This window comes from Sander vitreus, chromosome 8, assembly GCF_031162955.1.
Source record: "Sander vitreus isolate 19-12246 chromosome 8, sanVit1, whole genome shotgun sequence".
In the NCBI taxonomy this organism is placed as follows: domain Eukaryota; kingdom Metazoa; phylum Chordata; class Actinopteri; order Perciformes; family Percidae; genus Sander; species Sander vitreus.
This window is the reverse complement of record NC_135862.1, coordinates 35,143,043-35,167,065: the sequence shown is the minus strand read 5'-3', so window position 1 is coordinate 35,167,065 and position 24,023 is coordinate 35,143,043. Positions and strand designations below refer to the sequence as shown.

The 24,023-nt window shown below is 42.2% G+C and overlaps 2 protein-coding genes across 7 annotated transcripts in view; both read right to left on the bottom strand.

Moving 5' to 3' along the window:
* Positions 1-1,408: 1,408 nt before the first annotated feature.
* LOC144522686 (uncharacterized) lies at positions 1,409-9,551 on the bottom strand. Of its 4 annotated transcripts, XR_013502429.1 has the most exons (4): positions 9,280-9,370; positions 6,921-7,024; positions 3,844-4,153; positions 3,555-3,640 (listed from the first exon to the last, which is right to left on the bottom strand). XR_013502429.1 is itself a non-coding variant. In XM_078257956.1 (2 exons), exons 1-2 carry the CDS (start codon positions 9,470-9,472, stop codon positions 2,493-2,495), a joined length of 1,341 nt encoding a protein of 446 aa, XP_078114082.1. In that variant the 5' UTR covers positions 9,473-9,551; the 3' UTR covers positions 1,409-2,492. The 4 variants fall into 4 exon arrangements, 1 of the variants encoding a protein (XP_078114082.1); XR_013502427.1 differs by lacking the exon at positions 6,921-7,024; XR_013502428.1 differs by lacking the exon at positions 9,280-9,370 and having other exon boundaries at positions 6,921-9,273.
* A 725-nt stretch (positions 9,552-10,276) lies between these two features.
* LOC144522684 (uncharacterized) overlaps positions 10,277-24,023 on the bottom strand; it is a 23,476-nt gene continuing 9,729 nt past the window's right edge. For 2 of the 3 annotated variants that reach the window (XM_078257951.1, XM_078257952.1), the window contains exons 8-16: positions 18,982-19,050; positions 18,819-18,890; positions 15,236-15,307; positions 14,375-14,440; positions 13,557-13,628; positions 13,227-13,292; positions 12,987-13,097; positions 12,804-12,877; positions 10,277-11,727 (exon numbers count right to left, since the gene is read on the bottom strand). In XM_078257951.1, the coding sequence (XP_078114077.1) occupies positions 11,474-11,727; positions 12,804-12,877; positions 12,987-13,097; positions 13,227-13,292; positions 13,557-13,628; positions 14,375-14,440; positions 15,236-15,307; positions 18,819-18,890; positions 18,982-19,050 (856 nt within the window). In that variant the 3' untranslated portion in view covers positions 10,277-11,473. The remainder of the gene's footprint in view (positions 11,728-12,803; positions 12,878-12,986; positions 13,098-13,226; positions 13,293-13,556; positions 13,629-14,374; positions 14,441-15,235; positions 15,308-18,818; positions 18,891-18,981; positions 19,051-24,023) is intronic. The other variant, XM_078257953.1, reaches the window with a different exon arrangement.

Genomic DNA, 24,023 nt, shown 5'->3' with positions numbered 1-24,023 from the left:
TTGATTCCCTGACTCAATTATTAATGTAGGCACCCACCACAAATAGACACCTGAAACCATTGTATAAACCAACCTTTAAAGGTCCCATATTGTAGAAAATGATCATGTCTTTTTTTTATTATAAAGCAGGTCTAGGTGCAATATAAGTACAGTAAAAGTATAAACGCTCAATCCACAGAGCACGTATTCAGAAACTGTGCCTTTAAACGAGCCGTCAGGACTTCCGTATGGTTGTGATGTCCCAACTATACTTCATATACGTAGAAAGTGCTGTTGAAGTGCCATTACAGTCATTCCCCAGCTGCTGAGAGTGCAGATGTGGAAGACCTGGAAAGTCTGACCAATCAGAGCAGACTGGGCTTTTTCAGGAAGGGGCCTTAAAGAGACGTGCGGAAATGCAGTATTTCAGACAGAGGGTAAATACAGGTATATCAAGGCAGACAGTATGAGAAAAATGTGTTTCTGAACATTAAAGCATGTGAACATGTCCTAGAAGAAACTCAAAAAACAAGTATGAACCCGAAAATGAGCATAATAAGGGACCTTTAAAGAATGCATTTAAACCGTTGCCAGTGGTAATCAAATATTCATTGTTGTAATGGCAGTTTAAAACTGTATTCACTTGTGATGAGTTATACTGTCTTATATTAGGCCTATACTGCCTAAGACCTTGTCTTTTTCTGCTTCCTGTAGAATTTCGCCTTCAGCTTTCCAGCCAAAATTACATGAAGCAAAGTCATGAAATTCAGCCTTCAACTCTTTATTCTTGAGCAGACAGAGGCAAAAAAAGATTTGCTAGACATAAGGTTTCGAGTATACAGACAAGTCAGTGTGTTTAAAGACACCTTCATTATCATTCAGTTATCTTTTCCTAGCTCTGCATTTGCAACTGTGAACCCTGTTTATTGCAATAAAGATCCCAAAAGATTGATGGTCTCGTGAACTGTTTTCATTTCATCAAGAAATTTCACAACAATTCAGCACTGTCAGCACGATCCCAACAGAGATGGACCCTGGGGGAGTGAAGAAAGTATGGAGTCATATCAGGCTCAATAATAATGAATGCACACTGAAGGATTCACTAATGTATGTCAGGATTAAAGTGATCATATTATGCTCATTTTCAGCTTCATAACTGTATTTAGAGGTTATATCAGAATAGGTTTACATGTTTTAATTTTTCAAAAAACACCATATTTTTTGTTGTACTGCACATTGCTGCAGCTCCTCTTTTTCACCCTGTGTGTTGAGCTCTCTGTTTTAGCTACAGAGTGAGACATCTCACTTCTGTTCCATCTTTGTTGGGAGCTCGCACATGCTCAGTACCTAGGTAAGGACTACTAGCCAGTCAGAAGCAGAGTATGAGGGGCGTGTCCCTGACAGTACCTAGGTAAGGACTACTAGCCAGTCAGAAGCAGAGTATGAGGGCGTGCCCTGACAGTACCTAGGTAAGGACTACTAGCCAGTCAGAAGCAGAGTATGAGGGCGTGTCCTGACAGTACCTAGGTAAGGACTACTAGCCAGTCAGAAGCAGAGTATGAGGGCGTGCCCTGACAGTACCTAGGTAAGGACTACTAGCCAGTCAGAAGCAGAGTATGAGGGCGTGCCCTGACAGTACCTAGGTAAGGACTACTAGCCAGTCAGAAGCAGAGTATGAGGGTATTAAAAAATGTTTTTCGATGCACAAAAACTATAGTTATTGGTGTATATAAATGTAAAACAAATCCACAAAAAATAACGTTCGCTTGAAATTTTAATTTCTTCCAAAACACATGCAATGCACGTTTCTATACTACTACTATGCTACTGTTGGGAATAGGTATGGGTACAGATTAAATTATTGAGAAATTATCAAAGATGTTATATCAGTATTAATAAAGTTATGAATATGTGTATTCACAACTTTACCAAATTGACAAGCAAAATGGGGCACCGCCCTGGAACTAGGAGCCAATAATTGTGTGAAATAGTCTCATAGGTGGTGTTCCCTTTAAAATACAGATATTAATTAAATTTGATTAATTTATATGGTATCTCTGAAGGAACAAAAGAAGGATGAATTTGAGCACAGGCTTTAGGTTTAACTCAGCTTGTTATTACAATACACACACAAATAATCACAAACAATTTTCTATTGAAAGTATAGTAGAATTTATTTAACTTCAAAATTATCAATGGCCAATTCTTCAATCATCAAAACCTATATACCTTTTACAAACTACAACTGTGTGTGTGTGTGTGTGTGTGTGTGTGTGTGTGTGTGTGTGTGTGAGAGAAAGAGGAGGGGGAAGGAGATGAGACAGCGGGGGTAGCTAAACCACGCGATATCAAGATGGTTAGCTAGTTAGATAATCCAGATTATTTTGGTCAATACTGACATCATGATTATCTAACATAATTACTCACATTACAGTAAAATAGGAAGCTGTAATTTACATTTATTTACCACTTAATCCCTTTTCAAGGTGGGCCATTTCTCAGTTGTGGTTTTATTAACTGCTGCTGCTCTTAGTAACACACTTATGGTTTTTCACACGTGACTGTCTAGTGAATGTTCTCCCACAAGCACGGCAACTGAAGGGCGTGTCCTGTGTGTGGAGTGTCATGTGTTGTGTCAGGTGTACTTTCTGTGTAAATTTTTTATCACAAACTGAGCAGCTGAAAGGTTTCTCTCCTGTATGGATCCTCATGTGTATTAACAATGACCGACTCAGAGTAAATCTTGCGTTACACAGTGAGCAGCTGTAAGGCTTCTCTCCCGTATGAACTCTCATGTGTCTAGACAGAATTCCGCTCCGGTTGAACCGTTTGGGACAGAGAGAGCAGCCGTACGGCTTCTCTCCTGTGTGGATTCTCACGTGTGAGCGCAAACCTGTGCTCTGTGTGAATCCTTTACCGCAAACCGAGCAGCTGAAGGGCTTCTCTCCGTTGTGAATTCGGATGTGTCTCACAGCATCTCCTTTATAGCTAAACTCTTTCTTACAGTCTGAACATCTGAAGCTTTTCACCCCTGAACGGGTTCTATCTGTGACTACACGTGCAAGCTGTTTGGATCTTTGAACACAAGCTGAGCAAACAAACGGTTTCTGTCCAGGACGACTTTTTCTGTCCTTGGATTTAAATGTTTTACCACACTGACAGCAGCTAAAAGACTTCTTGCTAGTGTTACGTCCTTTACCAACTTCAGGAACGCCCTTGTTTCTTCGTGTTTTTAAATACGACCGAGGTTTCCTTGACTCCTTCCAGTCATCATCACTATTTGCAGCCTCAGGCTCAGAAGAGACTGATACACCTTTCTGAGTCCCCTTTAATTTTACAGTGTCAGCTTGATTGGAACAGTCTGGAGTCTCATCATCATTAGCTGGTTGTAAAGAACTATCTGGATCGCCTCTGCACGCCTCTGCATCACTCTCTATTTCCATTGGTTGAGCTGAGCTGCTGGCGTGAGGCTTTGCCTTTTTGTTCACTCCAATTGGCCTTTGATGAAGCTGTGAAGACTCATCATCATCATCATCATCATCTTTACTCTTCTCGGGGGCCGGTCCTTGAAGCTGCTTGCCCTTCCGACTTCTCCAGAGCCGCCCCTGTTCCTCTTCAGTGTGCGGGGGATCTGGGTCCTGCTGAGAATCTGCAGAGAATACTGAAATACAAACACATTTTGGAGGAAAAAAAATGAATAAAAAAGTAATTATATGGTCAACTCAGCTCAAACACATCAAGTACAGCATGAATGCAGCAAAGTGTATGTGAGAAGGGGAAACACTACAGAAGCAGCCTGTTCTTATTAACCATGCGTTTATATAGGTATGAAAAGTTAAGCACTGAAATTTGTCAGCATACCACCTTTGTTTTTTTTTTGCTGTCAGCACCACATTAGTCTATATCGACGGTGTTTCATTTCCGGGATTGTTTAGGTGCCGCCGAAAATTCCACTGGATGTCCCTCATTTTCGGCCGGATATCCGTCCCCTTCCTCTTTCTTTGTGTTGGCGTTCTAACCTCTGGTGGATTTGTGAGGACCTCTCAGGGCCTGTGCCTTCCAGCTAGCACTAATCTTCACACAAATATTCAACAGATCACTGGAGCTGTTGAAAGTCCCCTCGTGCTTCAAAAGCTCCACCATCATCCCAGTCCCAGATATTCTGCTGATGCCCCTGGTGGAAGGTATAAAGAAAAAATCTGTTTTCTGGAATAAGGGTGTTCTTTAAAAATTGTAAATGAAATACAGGGTTCCTACGCAGTCTTGAAAAGTATGGAAAAGTATGGAAAAAGGAAAATATGGTTTGGGGAAATATTGTGATCACTCAACGTTTCCCACACCTGCATATTCTAATTTGCTCTGCCATAGTTTCATCACACACCAAACATTTTTTGACACTGCTTACTGACATACAATAAGGCTACTTTGTTCGCATTGTGTTCTACTACTGATTTGATGTAGTAAGTTAATTCGGTATTGGTCTTAATGATGACCAGCTCAATACATTTCTAACTGGAATGCTTTAGATTAGGCCTACCTTATGTGTCCTTAACAGTTGGATGTTTACATCTATAAAAAGTGTGCACCGATGTCCACTAGGTTAAAAATAAATGAGTATAGAAAAAGTATGTAATTTTGAAATGAGAAATGTGTATGAACCCTGGAAATAGTATGTGCAAAAAAATACCATTAATTAATTAAATAACCAAAAATTACCCATATACCAGAAAGGTTCTGCACTGGTCTGTGGTGTTTGAGTCCCATAACATGGAAGCCATACATGGATTTCTCTGCAACGTCATCACTGCTTGCGCACGCAACCAGGGGGCAGAAAGAAGACGTGTTTCGTGTAGCTAGTAGTAGTAGCAGCATAGCGTAAGTCATAATGCCAAGGAGTTGTTGCGTGGTTGATTGTACAAACAGAGACAGTGATGGGTTCCTGATGTTTAACATACCTAGGGGGGAGCATGCTTTTGCCAAAAACCGGCGGAGGTTATGGCCTCAAGCCATAAGAAGGGCAGATTGGGGTCATAGGCAAGAGTCAGGCTCCCATTGTATCAATCAGAAAAGTTGCAGCTTGTTCAGTTGTTCAGCTAAGTGATATCTACCTGTCAGGGCTGTAGTTGTAGACAGTTAAAGGTCTGGACTCTAGATAAGTTTAGACTGCTAGCTAAAGCTATGCCGATGTTTTGCTAACGTTAGCGCAACAGCGTTAGCCTAGCCTGCTAGGTAAATATTACGACTGCCTTTGGAGTTTCTTATATGTGCGTCCACGTTGTCAACATAAGACCTGTGGCATTAGTGCTCCTTTTGTACCATAATTTTATTGAATGAAATATTACCATTGGGTTTTTATTACATTACACACAAAGCTAACTGGCTATAGTTAGCCTGTACGTATGCTAGCAGACATTAGCTAACGTTGCTGAGACAGCGGCAGTAGAGTTTCGGCGAGCTAACCACGACAGTGTTGTCGCCCTCTCGCCCATAACCACCGCTCATTTTACACACAGTTTAACAACAAAACGCTGAGTGAATATTACTAGCTACATTTTTCATGTTGGTTTTGAGCGGTATGCACCCCCACTAACCTGGAAAATGGTTTTAAATCAGTAACGTTACTACAGCATGTCGGAGGAATATACACAGACTCCTGCAGCGGCGAGTCAGAGGCAGAGGGGCCGTCACAGCAGTGTGGCTAACGTTAGCTTCTTGTCTCATCTGGGGTCTGATTAAATTGGGGTCTGGGACAGTAAATTCATCACAATGTTATTTTCCAATAAACTGTAGCTGTCATATTTCACAGGTGCGAGTGTGGATTTCATGTTGCGGCTTTCGTCGCTGTTAATCACTTATTGAGTGAAGTAGTACTCGCCCTGTTGTTTATTTGGTTGCTATAACTTGGCGAGTGACGTCCTGTCACTGTTCCAGTTGCTCCAGAGAGAGCTCACCCTAGGGGGAGAGAGAGCGGATGACAGTTCGCTTGAGTTCAGTAGAGCAGACGGCGCTACGAGTTTATGACTTTTCATAAACAGCTGAAGGAGCGGTGGTGCGTGGTGTACATAACGGAAACCCTGTTGTGCGTCTGCCCTATTTCTGATACCGTGGCGCTGGAAATTTTACCGTGGTGGACCACCACTATGCTATAAACATAGAGGAAACACTGATATATATCACAGTAACAATGCAAAATCAAAGACAAACAGATCCAACTAAAATCAGGTTTTATTGAGTCAGCAGTTATATACAAACAATAAGACTTCAATACTTCAGGTTGTTGCAGTAGCGAACCAGCTCACCAATCTGGCTTTCTGCCCCTGGTATGCGCACGCACCCTGTAATGTTTGGAAACAGGAAACCTGTGTATTGAGCAAAAAGCTGTTTTCAATGGGAAATTAATGTTTTCTTTAAAAAACAAAAAATTAAATAGGAGGTGCAAAATAGTAATTTATAGTGAGTGTGTCTTATTAGTACCGCATAGCAGAACAGGTCTGCATTGGTCCGGGGTGTTTGGGTCCCATAACTTGGAAGCTATTGAGCAAAACGCCGTTTTCAATAGGAAATGAATGGGATTCTTTAAAAAATTAAATAAAATAGTTGGTAAAAAATATTATATTTTATTGAGGTGTGTCCGATTAGTACTACATATCAGAATATTGGCCTGGGGTGTTTAGAACATCTGATATACAAACTCTTGGAAATAAATGAAGTTCAGAACGTAATTTATTGACGGTCCCTAGTTAAAAACCAAGCAGTTAGGAGCAAATGGGTGTCGTATTGTTTTCTGCCAAGACTGAGTGGAAGCACAACCCGAAATGAATATCTGAATATCTGTCGAATATCCAACACCAAACTAACTTCACCACGGTCTTGAACCAGCCAGGGACCTACATCAGGATCCTGTTTGTGGACTCCAGCTCAACATTCAACACTACACATACCTGAAATTCTTACCGCCAAACTCTCTCATCTCCTGCCATCTGTCAGTGGATCTCCAGCTTCCTGACTGACAGGAGTCAGCATGTGCTGCTGAGAGATGTCACATCTGGAAAACGGACAATCAGCACTGGTGCACCACAGGGATGTGTCCTTTCCCCACTGCTCTTCTCCCTCTACACAAATGACTCTACCTCCCAGGACAAACGGACTCGCTAGTGAACAGCATGCTAATGTGCTGATGGATATAGATTTGTCTTTAGCTGAGCTAGACCAGAGAATATTTGGTTGAAACAAATTGTACTGTATCCCTGGTATGTTTTATGTGCACCATACTCTGTTTAAACATTGCCCTTTTAAATGCTACATTTCTTGTCAGCTTCAGCGTGCAGTCATGCAGTTTGTTTAAATTATAACTCAACTCCTGGCATTGGCTGTGTTCTTCACCACTGAAGAAGGAAGAAGGAAATATTGGGAGTTATCAAAGCAACCCACAAGACATTTCCCAAATAACGTTTTCTTTAAGACTACTGGAATATTATCAGGGATCAATGATCCGATACTGATATAGGGCCGATATTGAATCAATAAGCTGGATCAGGTATCCGTGACAACAAGATATAGAGAAATATTCAGTTCATTCTATGTTTACTGATATACAGGAATTTCCTGTTTAAGTTTTGGCCAATTTGTTGTTGCATTTAAAAGGTTTACAGTGGCAATACATGCTTGCTCTTGGGGGAATTACTGCAATTGTTGGTTCTTTGTAAATTATAGAATGTGGTCTAGACCTACTCATCTGTAAAGTGTCTTGAGAAAAATCTTATGATTTTATACTATAAATAAAATGGAATTGTTTTGTGTACAGAAATCTTAATGTGTAAAGTAACTGAAGCTGTCAGATGAATGTAGTGGAGTAAAAAGTACAATATTTCTCTCTGAAATGTAGCGGAGTAGAAGTAGAACGTGGCATGCAGTGCTCGAAGTGGGCCGGTACTCACCGGTACTTCTACATTTTGATCTTAAGCGTACCTGCACTTTTTCTTGCATACAGTACCACTGACAGAGAAAGCGTCAGTGTCAGAGAGATTGACCCCAACGTTACATAAACTACACTACCCAGAGGGCACTACGTGACTTACCTCAGTTCGGAAAAGCTATCTGATGCCTGACCGTAACTGATTTTTCACTGCTGAAAACCTAGAAACTAAAAAGAAGTGTGTGGAGTTTGTAAGTCGTTATTTTAGCCTGGCTTCAGAAAGCTACTAAAAGAACATGTGTGCCAGAGCCAGACACATCAACAGAGGTCCAAATCCAACCAGAAACATCAGGTACGATTCATGAGCTTCAAACTAACGTTAACGTTGATGTGAGCGGAACAGCTAGCGTTAATGAGGAGTCTGCTGCTACCACCAACTTTAGCGTTACCTTAGTCAATGACACCGACGTCAACAATAACATGAGTAACGAAACACACGGATGGCCTGACTGTTGGTCAAGGGACCAAATGATGCATTTTTGCTCCACGAACAGCTGGCTCATTTTTAAAGATAACAAACTGGGCTGCAAAACATGTAGCAGCATCCCGTCACTTGCTGGCCATACACACACACACACACACACACACACCTTAAATACATTTATGTTGTTAATAAATAACAATAAATTGTTGTTGTACCAGCAATATCTCCAAGTTTTGTTTTTCACTGTAGAAATCTCTAATGTCATAATGATTTGCCAATGCAAGAGAGTACCGGCACCTTTTTCCCCACTTCAAGCACTGGTGGCATGAAAAGAAAAGACTCAAGGAAAGTACAAGTACCTCAACATTTGGACTTAAAGCAACACTAAAGAACTTTTCCCGCTTCGGTCCCATACAGGTTGGAAGCGGAATTGTCCATTACATTACATTGTCCAGTTCATTCGAACTACAGATCCGCTACCTGTTGGTCCATTATATACTGTCTATGGAGCTGGCAAACTTGCATAATGTAATGTAATGGACAATTCCGCTTCCAACCCGTAAGGTGACCGACGCGGGAAAAGCTCTTTAGTGTTGCTTTTAGTACAGTACTTGAGTAAATGTACTTAATTAGCTGCATTCCACCACTGCAATTCCGTACATGAATATCTGTGCATTCATTCGTTACATTTTGTCCTACAAAGGTAGGAAAGCAATGTTTAAGTCCAGCCTGATGTTGCCAAAAGAATTAGCCACAATCAAACAAAGTATAGCATTCAGCTTACTGATTAAACACTGGTATCGGTTCGGTGCTCGGTATACCCAAAGCGCTGGTCTCTGGTTTTTACATAAATGACACAAGAATAAACTAAGTTATGAATATCGGATGTTTAAATACTAACCTGCTCTGTGTAACCGAACCTGAGGCTTCAAAACAGCGTCCAATAGTTTGCGTTGCCGCTCGTTCTTCTGCTTTGAACGAAACAGTTCCTCTTCATACTCTGCTATGGTTCTTTCAAACAGCCCGAATATCTCTTCAGCAGCCGCAACTAGACGCTCATTCACCGCCACTCTCAACACTTCTGCTTTAGACATGTTTAAATTGTCAAATAGACACCGACGTGCTATCTAATGTGCTAACTACGTCCAGCTATAGCCACTGCTTCCGTGTTCTGCCCATAGACAGCAACACAGGGCGACTTCCGGCCCGAGTCTTTCAGAATAAATGTCCCCTTACTTAAGTGTGAGTCTTTCAGAATAAAACTCTCCTTACTGCAGTGTGCAATTCAGGGTGGTTCTCAATGTATGCACAGTGATGGAAGACGTTTTCAGATCCTTTACGTAAGTAAAAGTACTAATACCACACTGTAAAATACTCTGTTACAAGTAAAAGTACTACCAGAAAAATTTACTTAAAGTATTAATTTAAGTAAAAGTACTCAATGCAGAAAAATCCTCCCATTTTAAAAATTAGAAACGATCCAAACAGTTGTGTGTTTAATGGTTTAATCATTTCAGCTGGACTTGTAGGCCGTTATATTGTTAGCTAGTTTAATTTATAATAAAACATCAGATTTTATAAACTACATTTGTTTTGTGAGCAGAAATCGACAATCTGAGTTTTCTGTTGAACGACTAAAACTACTTTTGAACGTACACATTTTCCACCAAAACAAGTTCCTTCCTGAGACTATTTTGCAGAGGCACCACATGGCTCTGTCTGGAGCTTAGCTCCACCCAAGACAATTGTGATTGGTTTAAAGAAATATCAATAAATCAGAGAGTTTTTCTCCCATCCCGGAATGCTGTGAGGACTAGCCAGACCTTCCTCCACAGCGCTGTGGAGGAAGGTCTGGCAATGTGAGACTATGGCTTGTGTAATGAAGAAAAAAAATCAAGAAGGTTTAGAAGGTTTTAATGACTGTACTAATACATATCATTTCTTCTTTAATGTGACGTTAACTGCCTCCTTTAAAAGTACAGTACTAAATGCTACCTGGTGAATGCAGAAACATTTATTTATAGTGACATGAAGTTTAAAAAAGCTTTGCAGCAACAAGGTTTAAAGATACCGATGCAAACATTAACATGATGATCATGAGAAGACTGATATTACTAGCTAAGAACATTGAACGTTTTAATTGTGGCCGTAATTACACTCAGACAACAAATAAACTAATAAAGGGAGGGGGTGTCATTTATTTAAACATTGTTGAGACCACCATCTACGGTATGTCACCATATTAGAGCTCCAATATAAAGTATAGTACATTTTCTATAGTCTGAAATGTCTTAACCCTTGTGTTTTCTTCCCGTTGACATGAACTTGTTGTCCTTCAGGGTCAAAATTGAAAAACAAAGTCAAGGCTTTTGGCGCTTTTTTTAAACTTTTTTTTTTAATTCATTGTCAATAAAACTAAATTATAAGAAATTTTACCTCATTTTTTTGTTTAAAAAAGGCATACATTATGAATTATTATCACTAATAGTTAAGATCAGAGGATGTTGAATGGATCATAGACTGGTATATGTCAAAGTTTAGTCTGGATACTGTTTTGAAACCATTTAAACATTTTAAACACCCAAACATCTATGGAAGTAATCATTCATTTTACCTGCGATGAATGTTGTATGGGTTCCAAACCATACAACATTCATCCATGTTATTTTTGGGCCATTTGTTTGAAAGAAACCCATATATCACATATAAAGAACTTTGAAAACGGGTCAAATTTGACCCGAGGACAACACAAGGGTTTTAAAAAACATCTTTAAAAGTAATCTAAAGTGACAAAGCCCTAAAATTTAAGGAAAGACAGCAGGGAACAATGTCCATTGTTCTTCTGTAGTTGAGGCTGGGACAAGTGTTGTGGGCATTTCCATCACTGAGGACAAAGGGGAACATCTATTTGCATTTCATCTCTTCTTTGTAGCTATTTTCCCCTCACACTCCCATCAGTATAGAACTGCCACATCTATCTGCAATGGCCTATCTGTACCACACGGGGGAGCCTTCACTTAGAAGTAAAAGAGTCAGAGCAAAGCTGCAGATGACCGCACAGCTAATCTGACAGCAGCTCTTTGTTCTGTTCGCCATCATGATTGAGATGAAGACCTCAGAGGACAGACAGAGGAGGAAGATGGGGACTCCAGATGCTGGATCAGTGTCCTTGCTGTCTGTGCTGACGATGCTGGCAGCAGAGAGGCCTGCGAGGAGGTGTTGGGAGGAGGGAGGGGGAGGACGAGGTGGAGGAGGGAGACCAGGAGCAGCAGGTTGAAGACGATGGAGACGATGAAGATGAAGTGAAGGAGCCAGAGAGACAATGAGTCCAGGACACATGTGGACGGACCTGCAAGTGGACACAGGTGAGGGAGTCTTTCTCGTAACATCTCTAAACACTGAATATTAAAAACACCTTGTTATCAACATTAATAATTCAAATAGTTTCATTTATTTTAAAAAGCCAGTGTTATAGCCAGGATTTTATTATATATCATATTAAAATATATTATAGTGTGTTTCATTTATTTGGTTTCAACCAGATCATTTTACACTCGTATTTATCATCAGCTCATAATGTTCAAATTCTCTGATGTGCTAAAAATAAACTTCTTAAATTCTGACTAAAGAAATGCTCCGCTTAAGGTCACTTAGAGTATCTAGCCTACTGCCAACTGTATTTGATAATCGGTTAATCAGTTTGAAAAATAAATAAAAAACATTCTCTGATGTCAGCTTGTTAAATGTGAATATTGTTCTACTTTCTTCTCTCCTCTGGGACAGTAAACTGAATATATTTAACTGGTGGACAAAACGAGACATTTGAGGAAGTCATCCTGTGTTTTGGGAAACACTGATCCACATTTTTACCCAATTTCTGACATTTTATAGACTAAACTAATTGATTAATCGAGAAAATAATCGACAGCTTAATCAATAACAAAAGTAATCGTTAGTTGCAGCCCTTCCCTAGCGTACATGAATCGGCAAAAAGGAGCTGCAGAACCTCGCCCGGAAAAGGGAAACTGGGTCCCCCTTCTGGGGCTAGACAGGGGAGGGGAGCTCAGCGGCGAAAGTCTGGTAGTCGGGCCTTGACCAACGGGGCTCGGTTGGGCACAGCCCGAGAACAGCATGACGGGGCCGCTCCATTGGCCCACCATTCGCAAGGATAGGCATTAGGGTCGGATGCAATGTGAACTGCACTCGGGCAGGCAACACACGGCTTGGCTCAGGCCGTGTTCAGCAAGGGAGGAGAACTGCGAACCCCAACCCTAAGTTCAGCTCCTGTGGTTCTTTAGTTTCTGAAACTATTTGGTCTAAAACCAGAAAGTGTTCCTTCTTCTCTGGGTTTTTTCTCCCTGTATGATTGTTGAGTGCTCTATACCCTAGACTCCATTTAAACAGAATGAAACATAGTTGTCTTACTGTTGCTGTCCTCAGAGCTGGTACACTCACAGTGAAGAAACACACAGGTAAATGTGAACAGCTGATCGGACTTCCTGCAAACAAAACACAACACAACCGATTAATAAGAGCGTGTACACAGAAAGTCTTACCAGAGTCTGTGCTGTTACCTAAGTCTGTGCTGTTACCAGTCTGTGCTGTTACCTGAGTCTGTGCTGGTGTTGGTGGGAGACTCTTAGCTGCAGGTGTCCAGACTGTTTCAGGTGAGTGAGACTCATCACAGAGACAGAAGAGAGGCAGTTGGAGGACAGATCGCTGATGGAGACAGTTTGTGAAAAGATGGATCTGAGGTTTCTGCTTTGACCTCATATATGAAGTTATGACATGTTATTCAGGTCTGACCTGAGTACAGAACGAAGCAAAAGAGAGAAATTAAACACTTACATGTTTTGTATCTTTCTGCAGCTGTTGAAGCTGGGCAGACTATGGATCAGGTTGTGGGACAGATCACTGCAGACAGAGACAGACAGACTAATGTGCAGCAAAATTGGACATAGACTAACAATCACTGAGTCAAAAATTGACCCAGTGTGGGTCAACAATGCCCCATGGGTTACTTTAACCAGCACTGATGTGAGTGTGTTACTGGGGTTACTGGGTCTGATTGATCTTTTAGTTGTTTCATGACAGCATTCACATCAGCCTTAAAATGTTAGTGTAGATGAATGTACGATGTCCAAACAAACAGGATAAATGAGATGAGATGACTCTTACAGCCTCTGCAGGTGGGGCAGCTCCTCACACATGTTGTCAGGTAAGGTGGAGATGTGGCTGCCTGTGATGGAGCTGAACAGAGTTGTTCAAATCAGTGACCGAGAACTGAACAACATGACGAGGGTTTTAAGAGCCTCTATTATGCTTTTTTGGATTTTGCCCTTTTTCTTGTGTGTTATAAAGTTGTTTGTGTATGTAATAGATAGTATAAAGAATAAAAAAAGAAACATGAAAGAAACATTCACTGGAGCTTTCTCTCCCACAGACAGCACTTTTTCTCAACTCCACTGATTGAGAATGCCAGCTCAGTTTTTCATATGTGCTGCCTATAGGTGCTGCCTGAGCAAGCTCAGCCCACCCAGCGTCTTGTTTGAATTCAGTTGACCAATCACAGCAGAGTGGGACAGCTGACCAATCAGAGCAGACTGGGCTTTTATAGGAGGGCGGGCCAAGAGCTCAGGCAGGAGCCGTCACACAAATAACCAGCGCATGTACTGACGCAACAATGTTTTTAGTGAGTGTTCGAAATCTGGTTTGGTCGATCCTGATATAGTTCACTATTTAATAAACACTATATAGGGAATAGTGAATGAGGGAACGGTTTCCAACACAACCAGAGTGTTTCAGGTAGAGGAGCTGCAGCAATGGGCAGTATGAGAAACATGATGTGTTTTTTGAACATCAAAGCATGTAAACCTATTCTAGTAAACCCCAAGAGTACAAATATGATGCTGGGAAGGAGCATAATAGGGGCTCTTTAAGGTAGAGTATTGGGATTGCGACTGTTGTTAATAAACTGTTAATTAAATGGGACTTACAGGGTTTCCAGTCTGTTGGTCCCAGTGAAGTCTGGGAACTCTGTGATGCTGCTTCCACTCAGCGACCTGACACAAAAAAACACAGGAACAACAAAGAAAATGTATTTTGTATTTGCTTTGTCATTATTCCTTATATTGGTCTTGTTTACAAGCATTCCTATCATTCTTTGAAATGATTTAAAAAAATGAAATGACTAAAATCACAATTCATTCGACACATGCTGTAGAGGACAGAGAAATCCAATTAAAGTAAAAATAAATAAATGTATGTACAGTGTTTCAGAAAATAACACGGTGTGTTTGATGAGGTTCTGTCCTCATTATAGCTGTATCTATACACAGTTCCCATGTTACTGGATTACCTAAAAAGTCTATAAGAAAACTACAGCTAGTGCAGAATGCTGCAGCCAGAGTCTAAACTAAAACCAGGAAAATGGATCACATCACCACATTGCTTAATGGACCCCATGTTCCTATGTTTTTGTGTCTAAGTGACTGATGGGAACAACAATAGATCGCTGCAGTCGGCAGTCGCAAACAAGCTACAATCAAAGTTAATAGGACAATTGTCCAGCTTGTATTTACCTTCACAAAAGTGCTTGTTTTGCCGCTGACAGGCTCAGATTATGATTCTAAGTGTCTGACAACATTATGGAAAGGATTTCTGAGGAGGTCGACCTTTCTGTTAAAGAGTAAGATCCTTTTTTAAACATAAAAACATCCGCAAAATTGTGTTCGCTAAAGCCACCAGACTCCACCATGTTCTTTTAAGTGATTTCACTCTTAAATGAAGTCTCTCCTTATGAAACTGCATTAATACAGTCCTCATTCTATCTGTGTTTCTATAGCGTGGATACATACAGAGTGTGGAGGTCTGGCAGTAGCTGGAATGACGAGTGTCCCACAGTGTGAAGAGGATTATTCTGGATATTTCTGTCAAGATCAGCAAATATGTTGAAAACATGAAATCATACATTGTCACATTTCATTTGAATGAATGAAAAAATTAATGAATGAAATATTTATTTTGAACGATTAAAAGAAATAAAAACATATAAAATGTATAAACGAATTACAAAAAAAAAAAAAAAATATATATATATATATATAACAAAAAAACTAAACTAAATTTCAACATAACACTCGACCCGTTCAAAAAGGGACTGGTAGAAATCCCGGGCTTATCAGGTCCGACCTCCAGTCCAACTAGATCACAGTCAAACAAGGGCATAGGTTAAGTTTCAACATTGAGGGAGAGGGTGGGGGGGGGTCTATGGGTCGTCCCCCAGAAAACCGACCCAGCCTTCATGACCATAGGTGAGGGTAGGAACGAAAACTGACCGGTAGACTGAGAGCTTTGCCTTCTGGCTCAGCTCTCTTTTTGTCACAACGGTGCGATAAATAGAATGTAATACCGCACCTGCTGCGCCGATTCTCCGACCAATCTCCCGCTCCATTGTCCCCTCACTCGCGAACAAGACCCCAAGGTACTTGAACTCCTTCACTTGGGGTAAATTCCCTACCTGGAGAAGGCACTCCATCGGTTTCCTGCTGAGAACCATGGCCTCCGATTTAGAGGTGCTGATCCTCATCCCAGCCGCTTCACACTCGGCTGCGAACCGATCCAGTGAGTGCTGAAGGTCACAGGCCGATGATGCCAGGACCACATCATCTGCAAAAAGCAGCGATGAGATCCCCAGCCCACCGAACTGCAACCACTCTCCACCCCGACTATGCCTCGATATCCTGTCCATAAATACTACAAACAGGATTGGTGACAAAGCGCAGCCCTGGCGGAGGCCAACTCTCACCTGAAACCAGTCTGACTTCCTGCCGAGAACCCAGACACAGCTCTCGCTTTGGTCGTACAGAGATTGGATGGCCCTGAGAAGGGACCCCCTCACTCCATACTCCCGCAGCACCTCCCACAGTAACTCCCGGGGGACCCGGTCATTCGCCTTCTCCAGATCCACAAAACACATGTAGACCGGTTGGGCATACTCCCAGCCTCCCTCCAGGATCCTTGCGAGAGTAATGATCTGGTCCGTTATTCCACGACCAGGAAGGAATCCGCATTGTTCCTCTTCAACCTGAGGTTCGACTATCGACCGAATCCTCCTTTCCAGCACCTTAGAATAGACTTTACCAGGGAGGCTGAGAAGTGTGACACCCTTGTAATTGGCACACACCCTCTGGTCCCCCTTTTTGAAAAGCAGAACCACCACCCCGGTCTGCCACTGCTTAGGCACCGTCCCAGACTTCCACACAATGTTGAAGAGGCGTGTAAATCAAGACAACCCCTCCACACCCAGAGCTTTAAGCATTTCTGGACGGATCTCATCAATCCCTGGGGCTTTGCCACTGTGGAGTTGTTTAACTACCTCAGCAGAGGTAGAGGGCGTATTAGTCGGATTTAGGAGTTCCTCAAAGTGCTCCTTCCACTGCCCTATTACCTCCTCAGTTGAGGTCAACAGCGTCCCATCCTTACTGTACACAGCTTGGATGGTTCCCCGCTTCACCCTCCTGAGGTGGCAAACGGTTTTCCAGAAGCACCTTGGTGCCGACCGAAAGTCCTTCTCCATGTCTTCTCCGAACTTCTCCCACACCCGCTGCTTTGCCTCTTTCACGGCAGAGGCTGCAGCCCTTCGGTACCTTGCAACTGCCTCCGGAGTCCTCTGGGATAACATATCCCGGAAAGACTCCTTCTTCAGTCGGACGGCTTCCCTGACCACCGGTGTCCACCACGGTGTTCGTGGGTTACCGCCCCTTGAGGCACCTAAGACCCTAAGACCACAGCTCCTCACCGCAGCTTCAGCAATGGAAACTTTGAACATTATTCACTCAGGTTCAATGCCCCCAGCCTCCACAGGGATGCACGAAAAGCTCTGCCGGAGGTGTGAGTTGAAAGTCTGTTGGACAGGGGCCTCCTCCAGACGACCCAATTTACCCGCACTACCCGTTTGGGCTTACTAGGTCTGTCCAGAGTCTTCCCCCACCCCCTGACCCAACTCACCACCAGATGGTGATCGGTTGACAGCTCCGCCCCTCTCTTCACCCGAGTGTCCAAAACATCGGCCTCAGATCAGATAAAACGATTATAAAATCGATCACTGACCTTTGGCCTAGGGTGCTCTGGTACCAAGTACACTTATGAGCATCCCTATGTTCGAACATGGTGTTCGTTATAGACAATCCATGACTAGCACAGAAGTCCAACAACAACCACTCTGGTTTAGATCAGGGAGGCCGTTCCTCCCAATCACGCCTCTCCATGCGTCTCCATCATTGCCCACGTGCGTGTTGAAGTCCCCCAGCAGAACGATGGAGTCCCCCACTGGAGCCCCATACAGGACTCCACTCAAGGTCTCCAAGAAGGCCGAATACTCCGAACTCTTGTGTGGTGCATATGCACAAACAACAGTCAGAGTTTTCCCCCCCACAACCCGCAGGCGTAGGGAGGCAACCCTTTCATCCACCGGGGTAAACTCCAACGTAGCGGCGCTCAGCCGGGGGCTTGTGAGTATCCCCACACCCGCCCGGCGCCTCACACCCTGAGCAACTCCGGAGAAGAAAAGAGTCCAACCCCTATCCAGGAGTATGGTTCCAGAACCGAGACTGTGCGTAGAGGTAAGCCCCACCAGATCTAACCGGTAGCGCTCCACCTCCCGCACAAGTTCCGGCTCCTTCCCAGAGAGAGACATTCCACGTCTCCAGAGCCAGCGTCTGCTGACCGGGTCTGGTCCGTCGAGGCCCCTGACCTTCACTGCCACCTGTGTGGCAGTGCACCCGACCCTACAGGTGGTGGGCCCATGGGATGGAGAGATGGATGCCACGTAGCTTTTTCGGGCTGTGCCCGGCCGGGTTCCGTGGCAAACCCGGCCACTAGACGCTCACTGATGAGCCCTCCATCTGGGCCTGGCTCCAGACGGGGGCCCCGGGCTTCCTCGGTCACTCATAGGGTTTTTGAACCATTCAAAACAAAACAATGTTTGTTTGTTTTTTGGTTATCATGTACATCTACAACTACCAATCTACATAAATGTATCTTTATTTTTGACTTCCGGTTGTGTTCTTTAACCCCTGGATGTAGCAACAGTTATTTTTACCTCCACCGAAATCTACGCATATGCGGTCAAACAAGACACAAATTAAACAGACCATTTCAAAGTGTGTAATGCATATACAAAATCAGAACACTTAAAAAGGCAAACAAGCATTGTGGGTGATCAGAGACACTCCCTTGCCATCTCATTTGAACTTTTGCCTTTTGTTCTGGTTTCTTGTGTTTTGTTGCCAAAAATACCATGTGATTTCTGCTGCAACCTAATTTCCCCACAGGAACAATAAACTTACTAACTAACGAACTAACTAATTAACACTGTTAATTGGCATCGAGGACCCTCAGCTATCACAACAGGTGTGAATTATTTCGGGTTTTACCCACATCGCCTCGATGGAAGGATTTCCAGAGAAGCTGTTTCCTGGGACGACTGAGATGTTGTTGTTCTGGAGATTCCTGCGGGAAATACATTTGACAAGTTTTATTTATCCATTTTTAAAATGAATGTTAAATAAAAAAAAAATAATGAACTGTGTGTTTTCCTCACAGGTCTCTCAGGTTGTTCAGGTGTCTGATGGCTGCAGGGAAACTGCTGATCCTGTTGAAGCTCAGATCTCTGCAGACGCACAAAAGACATCAACACGGAAGATACAAGCATCAGTGTAAATACCATCAATCAGTAATCAATGTAAATATCATCACTCATAGTTAAAGTAAAATACAAATATCTTTATATATTTTTATATCATCCATGTTGGTGACGTCAGGTAACATGAGGCTCGGTAAATATTAAACATGTTATTGCATCGTTGCTAGTTACTAATGTCCTTTACCGTACATCAGAGATCTTCAATATGGGGGTCCAGGACCCCTAGGGGGTCCACAGAGTTACTGCAATTACTTCAAAAATTAAAATGTATCAACATGAATCCAACATATTATTAGAAAATATAAATCAGCCTACTTGTGAAAACAACATTAAAGTGCTCATATTATGCTAATTTTCAGGTTCATAATTGTATTTAGAGGTTGTACCAGAATAGGTTTATGTGGTTTCATTTTCAAAAAAACACCATATATTTGTTGTACTGCACATTGCTGCAGCTCCTCTTTTCACCCTGTGTGTTGAGCTCTCTGTTTTAGCTCTCACTTCTGTTCCATCTTTGTTGGGAGTCGCACATGCTCAGTAGCTAGGTAAGGACTACTAGCCAGTCAGAAGCAGAGTATGAGGGCGTGCCCTGACAGTACCTAGGTAAGGACTACTGGCCAGTCAGAAGCAGAGCATGAGGGCGTGTCCTCACAGTACCTAGGTAAGGACTGCTAGCCAGTCAGAAGTAGAGTATGAGGGCGTGTCCTGACAGTACCTAGGTAAGGACTACTAGCCAGTCAGAAGCAGAGTATGAGGGCGTGCCCTGACAGTACCTAGGTAAGGACTACTAGCCAGTCAGAAGTAGAGTATGAGGGCGTGTCCTGACAGTACCTAAGTAAGGACTACTAGCCAGTCAGAAGCAGAGTATGAGGGCGTGCCACGCTAGCAGATAGGCGAGCATTATAACGTGTGTTACAAAGTGACCACGTTTGTCTCTGAAGTAAAGGCTGGACTACAATAGAGCTGTTTGGAGCAGTTTGTGAACAGTGTTTTCTGTTGGAGATGGTAAGTCCCTTTGGGGGGACTTTGGGCTTTTTCACTTTGTAAACCTATAACGTGCACAAAAAAGATATATAACACAATAAAGGAAAGGGAAAAAGCCAAAAAGCTTAATATCAACACTTTAATGATAGGCTTAGTGGCCTATAGGTAAGGTAGCCATCCACAGATACAGTTTAAGGATTCACTGTGCCTCATGGATGTTTAACATTAAAACATGATTTATAAAATCATGCCAACAGTTATTATTTTAATAGCTTAGTATTCTATTCTATTCTACTAAAACAGTATTTATAAAGGCTTTAGTCAGCACACACGTTATTGTAGGCCCAGTTTAAAGCTTTAGTGTGTAACTTTTTGACATTAATGAACGTCTGCTACATTCAAGCCATTGCCAAATGTACAAAGCTAATTAAGACTATCAGCTCCACACAACTATCTCTGTATTTCTCAGTATGACTATGTTCAGAAGAGTGGTGTCGTCCGGTGACTTTTGCGCGCAGACGCTCAAGTGAAGATATTGACCTCTTCTGAAGAGTCCATCATGTTTTATTAATCCTCCGTGTCCTCCTTGGCTACTAGCAACTGTGCAGTCACGGAAGGCTTGTATCATGTGGATGCGCCGACAGTGTTGTTGTTGTTACTTAGAATTCCTCATGGGGGCGGCAGAAACTACGCACTATCGCTGATGTTAAACTGTGCATGTAGAGAATGATTGCCATAGAACTTTCTTTTATTATCTAGTTTGACAGTCAGTCATAATGGAAAAAAAACATAAATTAACTACTTTAAGGTAGATTTTTTTCTGGGCTAAGTTACGTGCTATCGAATCAGTGCAATACTTGCATACTCGCCCATACTGATCCTAACCTACCACTACCCTAACCAAGTAGTTCTGTTTAAATTCACAACATTATCCACGTGTCTAAAACTGCAAACGTTTCACAACGTGCGCCAGTCGCTGGTACGAGGACGCGTTGAAACGAACTAAAATGAAAAATACGAAATGTAATTAAGAATGCAGTTCAGTTGTATGGGAATGTAATTCTTAGGAGACAGGGTTGTGCTGTATTATCAATTATTGCTAGTGCATCATCGATATAGATGTTTAAATTAAATAACATTTCTAATGATTAAAAGAGTCATTATAGTAGTTAGTCAGTCAGATTAAAGCTCCTCAATAGAATTTAGGAAAAACAAATAAAGTTTGAAATTCAGTATTAGTGAACTCCAAATACAACTCTGATATATTTCATTTTAAACTTCTAAAGTCACTTTGTTTATCTCTGTTAAACTGTTGTTGTGTTCGACATATATGGAACTTTTGATGAAGATTTGTAGGAAGTATTTTTATAGTGACCTCAGAGTCTTTGATGTGTGTGTGTGTGTGTGTGTCTATAGACGTGCCTTAATGTGTACGTCTGCTGAGAAACAAAGAGACCGCAGGCGGATCTATCTCATACAGTTCTACGTTGTAATAGACCAATCTAGATAAATGCCAGCCAGATGCATTCATGCTGTAAAGACGCCACAGTGAACCCAGGGAAGGGTTAAAATCAAGGGCAACTGGACTTAGTTAAAGGTGCTCTGAAGACGTTTTTTCTCTCATGCGAGAGGCTTCTTCACTTCTGGCTGAACAGTAGGGAAACCCAGCTATTACCCCGCTGTGGGGTCGCTGTCAAGATGATCGATACTGCTTCATTCGTTAGTGCTCCTGGTGTTGTAACAACAGTGGTTATGGCAGGGGCAGGGCTAGAAGGGGGGACCTGCCTGAAATATGATTGCCTGGAATCGCTACTGGGTTTGAAGGCATTGGAGACACCTGAGGCCAAGTCTGATCAACCATTGTTGGCATTCTCACGAGGCCAAATGTGAGCGTTTGTTCCTAGGAAGAGATCAAAGGACAGCGGGGAATAAGTGTTGCAGGAAACTAAACGAATGCTGCCATTTGGCCTCGTTTGGCAACGCTAAGCTCCGCACAGAGCTGCTGCAAAATAGCCTCAGGAAGGAACTTGTTTTGGTGGAACGTGTACGTTCAAAAGTAGTTTTAGTCGTGCAACAGAAAACTCAGACTGGACAGATAGTCTAGCTAGCTGTCTGGATTTACCCTGCAGAGATCTGAGGAGCAGTTAACCATAGTCCTCAGAAATCCACCGGAGTTTAGAATTACAAAACAAAGAAAGAGGAAGGTAACGGACATCGGTGAAAAGACATGCATCCGGCGGAATTTCCTGCGGCACCGGAGCAATCCTGGAAGTGTAACGTCGTGGATGTAGACTAGACTGCAGTGACCCATGACCCTCTGTTTTCATCACAGGTCAGAGGTCATGTGATATGCGAAAAATAAACATACATTGGAATACTATTCAGCCAGGGCAATTACGATGACAAAATAATAACCTCACTGTTTCACTTTACAATTAATGCATGTCGTTGTTTAAAACCAACAGACTCAAGTGGGTGTGACTCTCATAAATACAATTCAAATTCTTGGCACAACAATTTAAGATGGCTACACATGGCTACATTTTTCAAAAGGTGACATAAATAAATTGTGACATGATGTTTACAAAATAGATCAAAAACAGCAGTTTAAAATAGGGCTTGTTAGGATGACGAAAACACTGGCCTCACTGCTGCACTACAGACAACTAGAGTGTCAAAGATTAAAAATAGTTTCAATTTGGTGCAAAAGACAGTGTCGAACCAACAGTTGAGGCAGCCACTCTTTCCACTATTCGTGGTCTGTGCGCTCATTTCTTATGTCTCTATTGGCCGATTACAAGTGAGTGTGACTCTTACAGCTCATAGTCAGAAGACAATTTAAACATCATTAATGTCAAACTCAAAGATGAGATAATACTTAAAGGAAAGGGACAATCTCAAAGTCCTCATTTAGTCCTCCTGTTTGAGCATTGAGCTCAAACTTTACCTCCTTTGAACAATCACTTTTTGTCCTGCCCTACATGTACAACTACATGGATGTGCACCACATCGTCTTTTTGTATTATTGCATAAAGCCTTCTCACTTACAGTTTTGATTGACATAAAGCCCTAAAAAAGTCAGCAAAAACATTCCTCAGCCATCATAGAGTTTAGCAAATCAATGATTACAGTCTTTAAAAGTAGGCTCCAGCGACCTGTTTCACAGCCTGAATATGCAAACTCTCTGGTTCTGTGGGAATGTCCGAGTCTTAAACATTCAGAAAATTCTGCTTTCAGTGTCATATCATTGCAGTTTGAAAAACACTTTCCCATCTTTTTGGTTTGGAGCACAACTAGGGGGGCCACAATTTATTATGAACCTACAGTGCTTAGCATAAGTGAATACACCCATGCTAAAGTGGACTAAAAAGAGGAATACAAAAATAATCTTTTGGAAATTGATCTTAATGCCTTAATTAAAACAATGAGGAAAAATCCAACCTTTAAGGACACCAATTTTCTTTGTGAATGAATAATGTATCGTACCCATAGAGACCCATAGAGATTTTTATTTTTAAAGGCCAGTTATTTCATGGATCCAGGATACTATGCATCCTGATAAAGTTCCCTTGGTCCCCACATCATCACATACCCTTCACCATACCCCCCCATCATCACATCCCCTTCACCATACCTAGAGATTGGCATGGTTTTATTTCAGTTAGCCCAGTAGCTGGTTTGATTTGCATTGAGAGATGATCTTATGGAAAGTACCCCATGCCAATCTCTAGGTCCGGATTTGGCCCACGGGCCACGAGTTTGACACGTGTGCTCTAGTTTCTCTTTTCTAGTTTTTGGGCTGAGATGGGAGCGTGTGCAGTAGATGCTGTGACCACACACGGCGAGGCTGTTTGAACTGCATTGGTGGCTCAATTAAAGGATTAACCCGCTGAAGAACAACATGAAACTACCCTTCATCCTAAATCCTCATGTTGTTTACAGGGTCAAGGTATCCA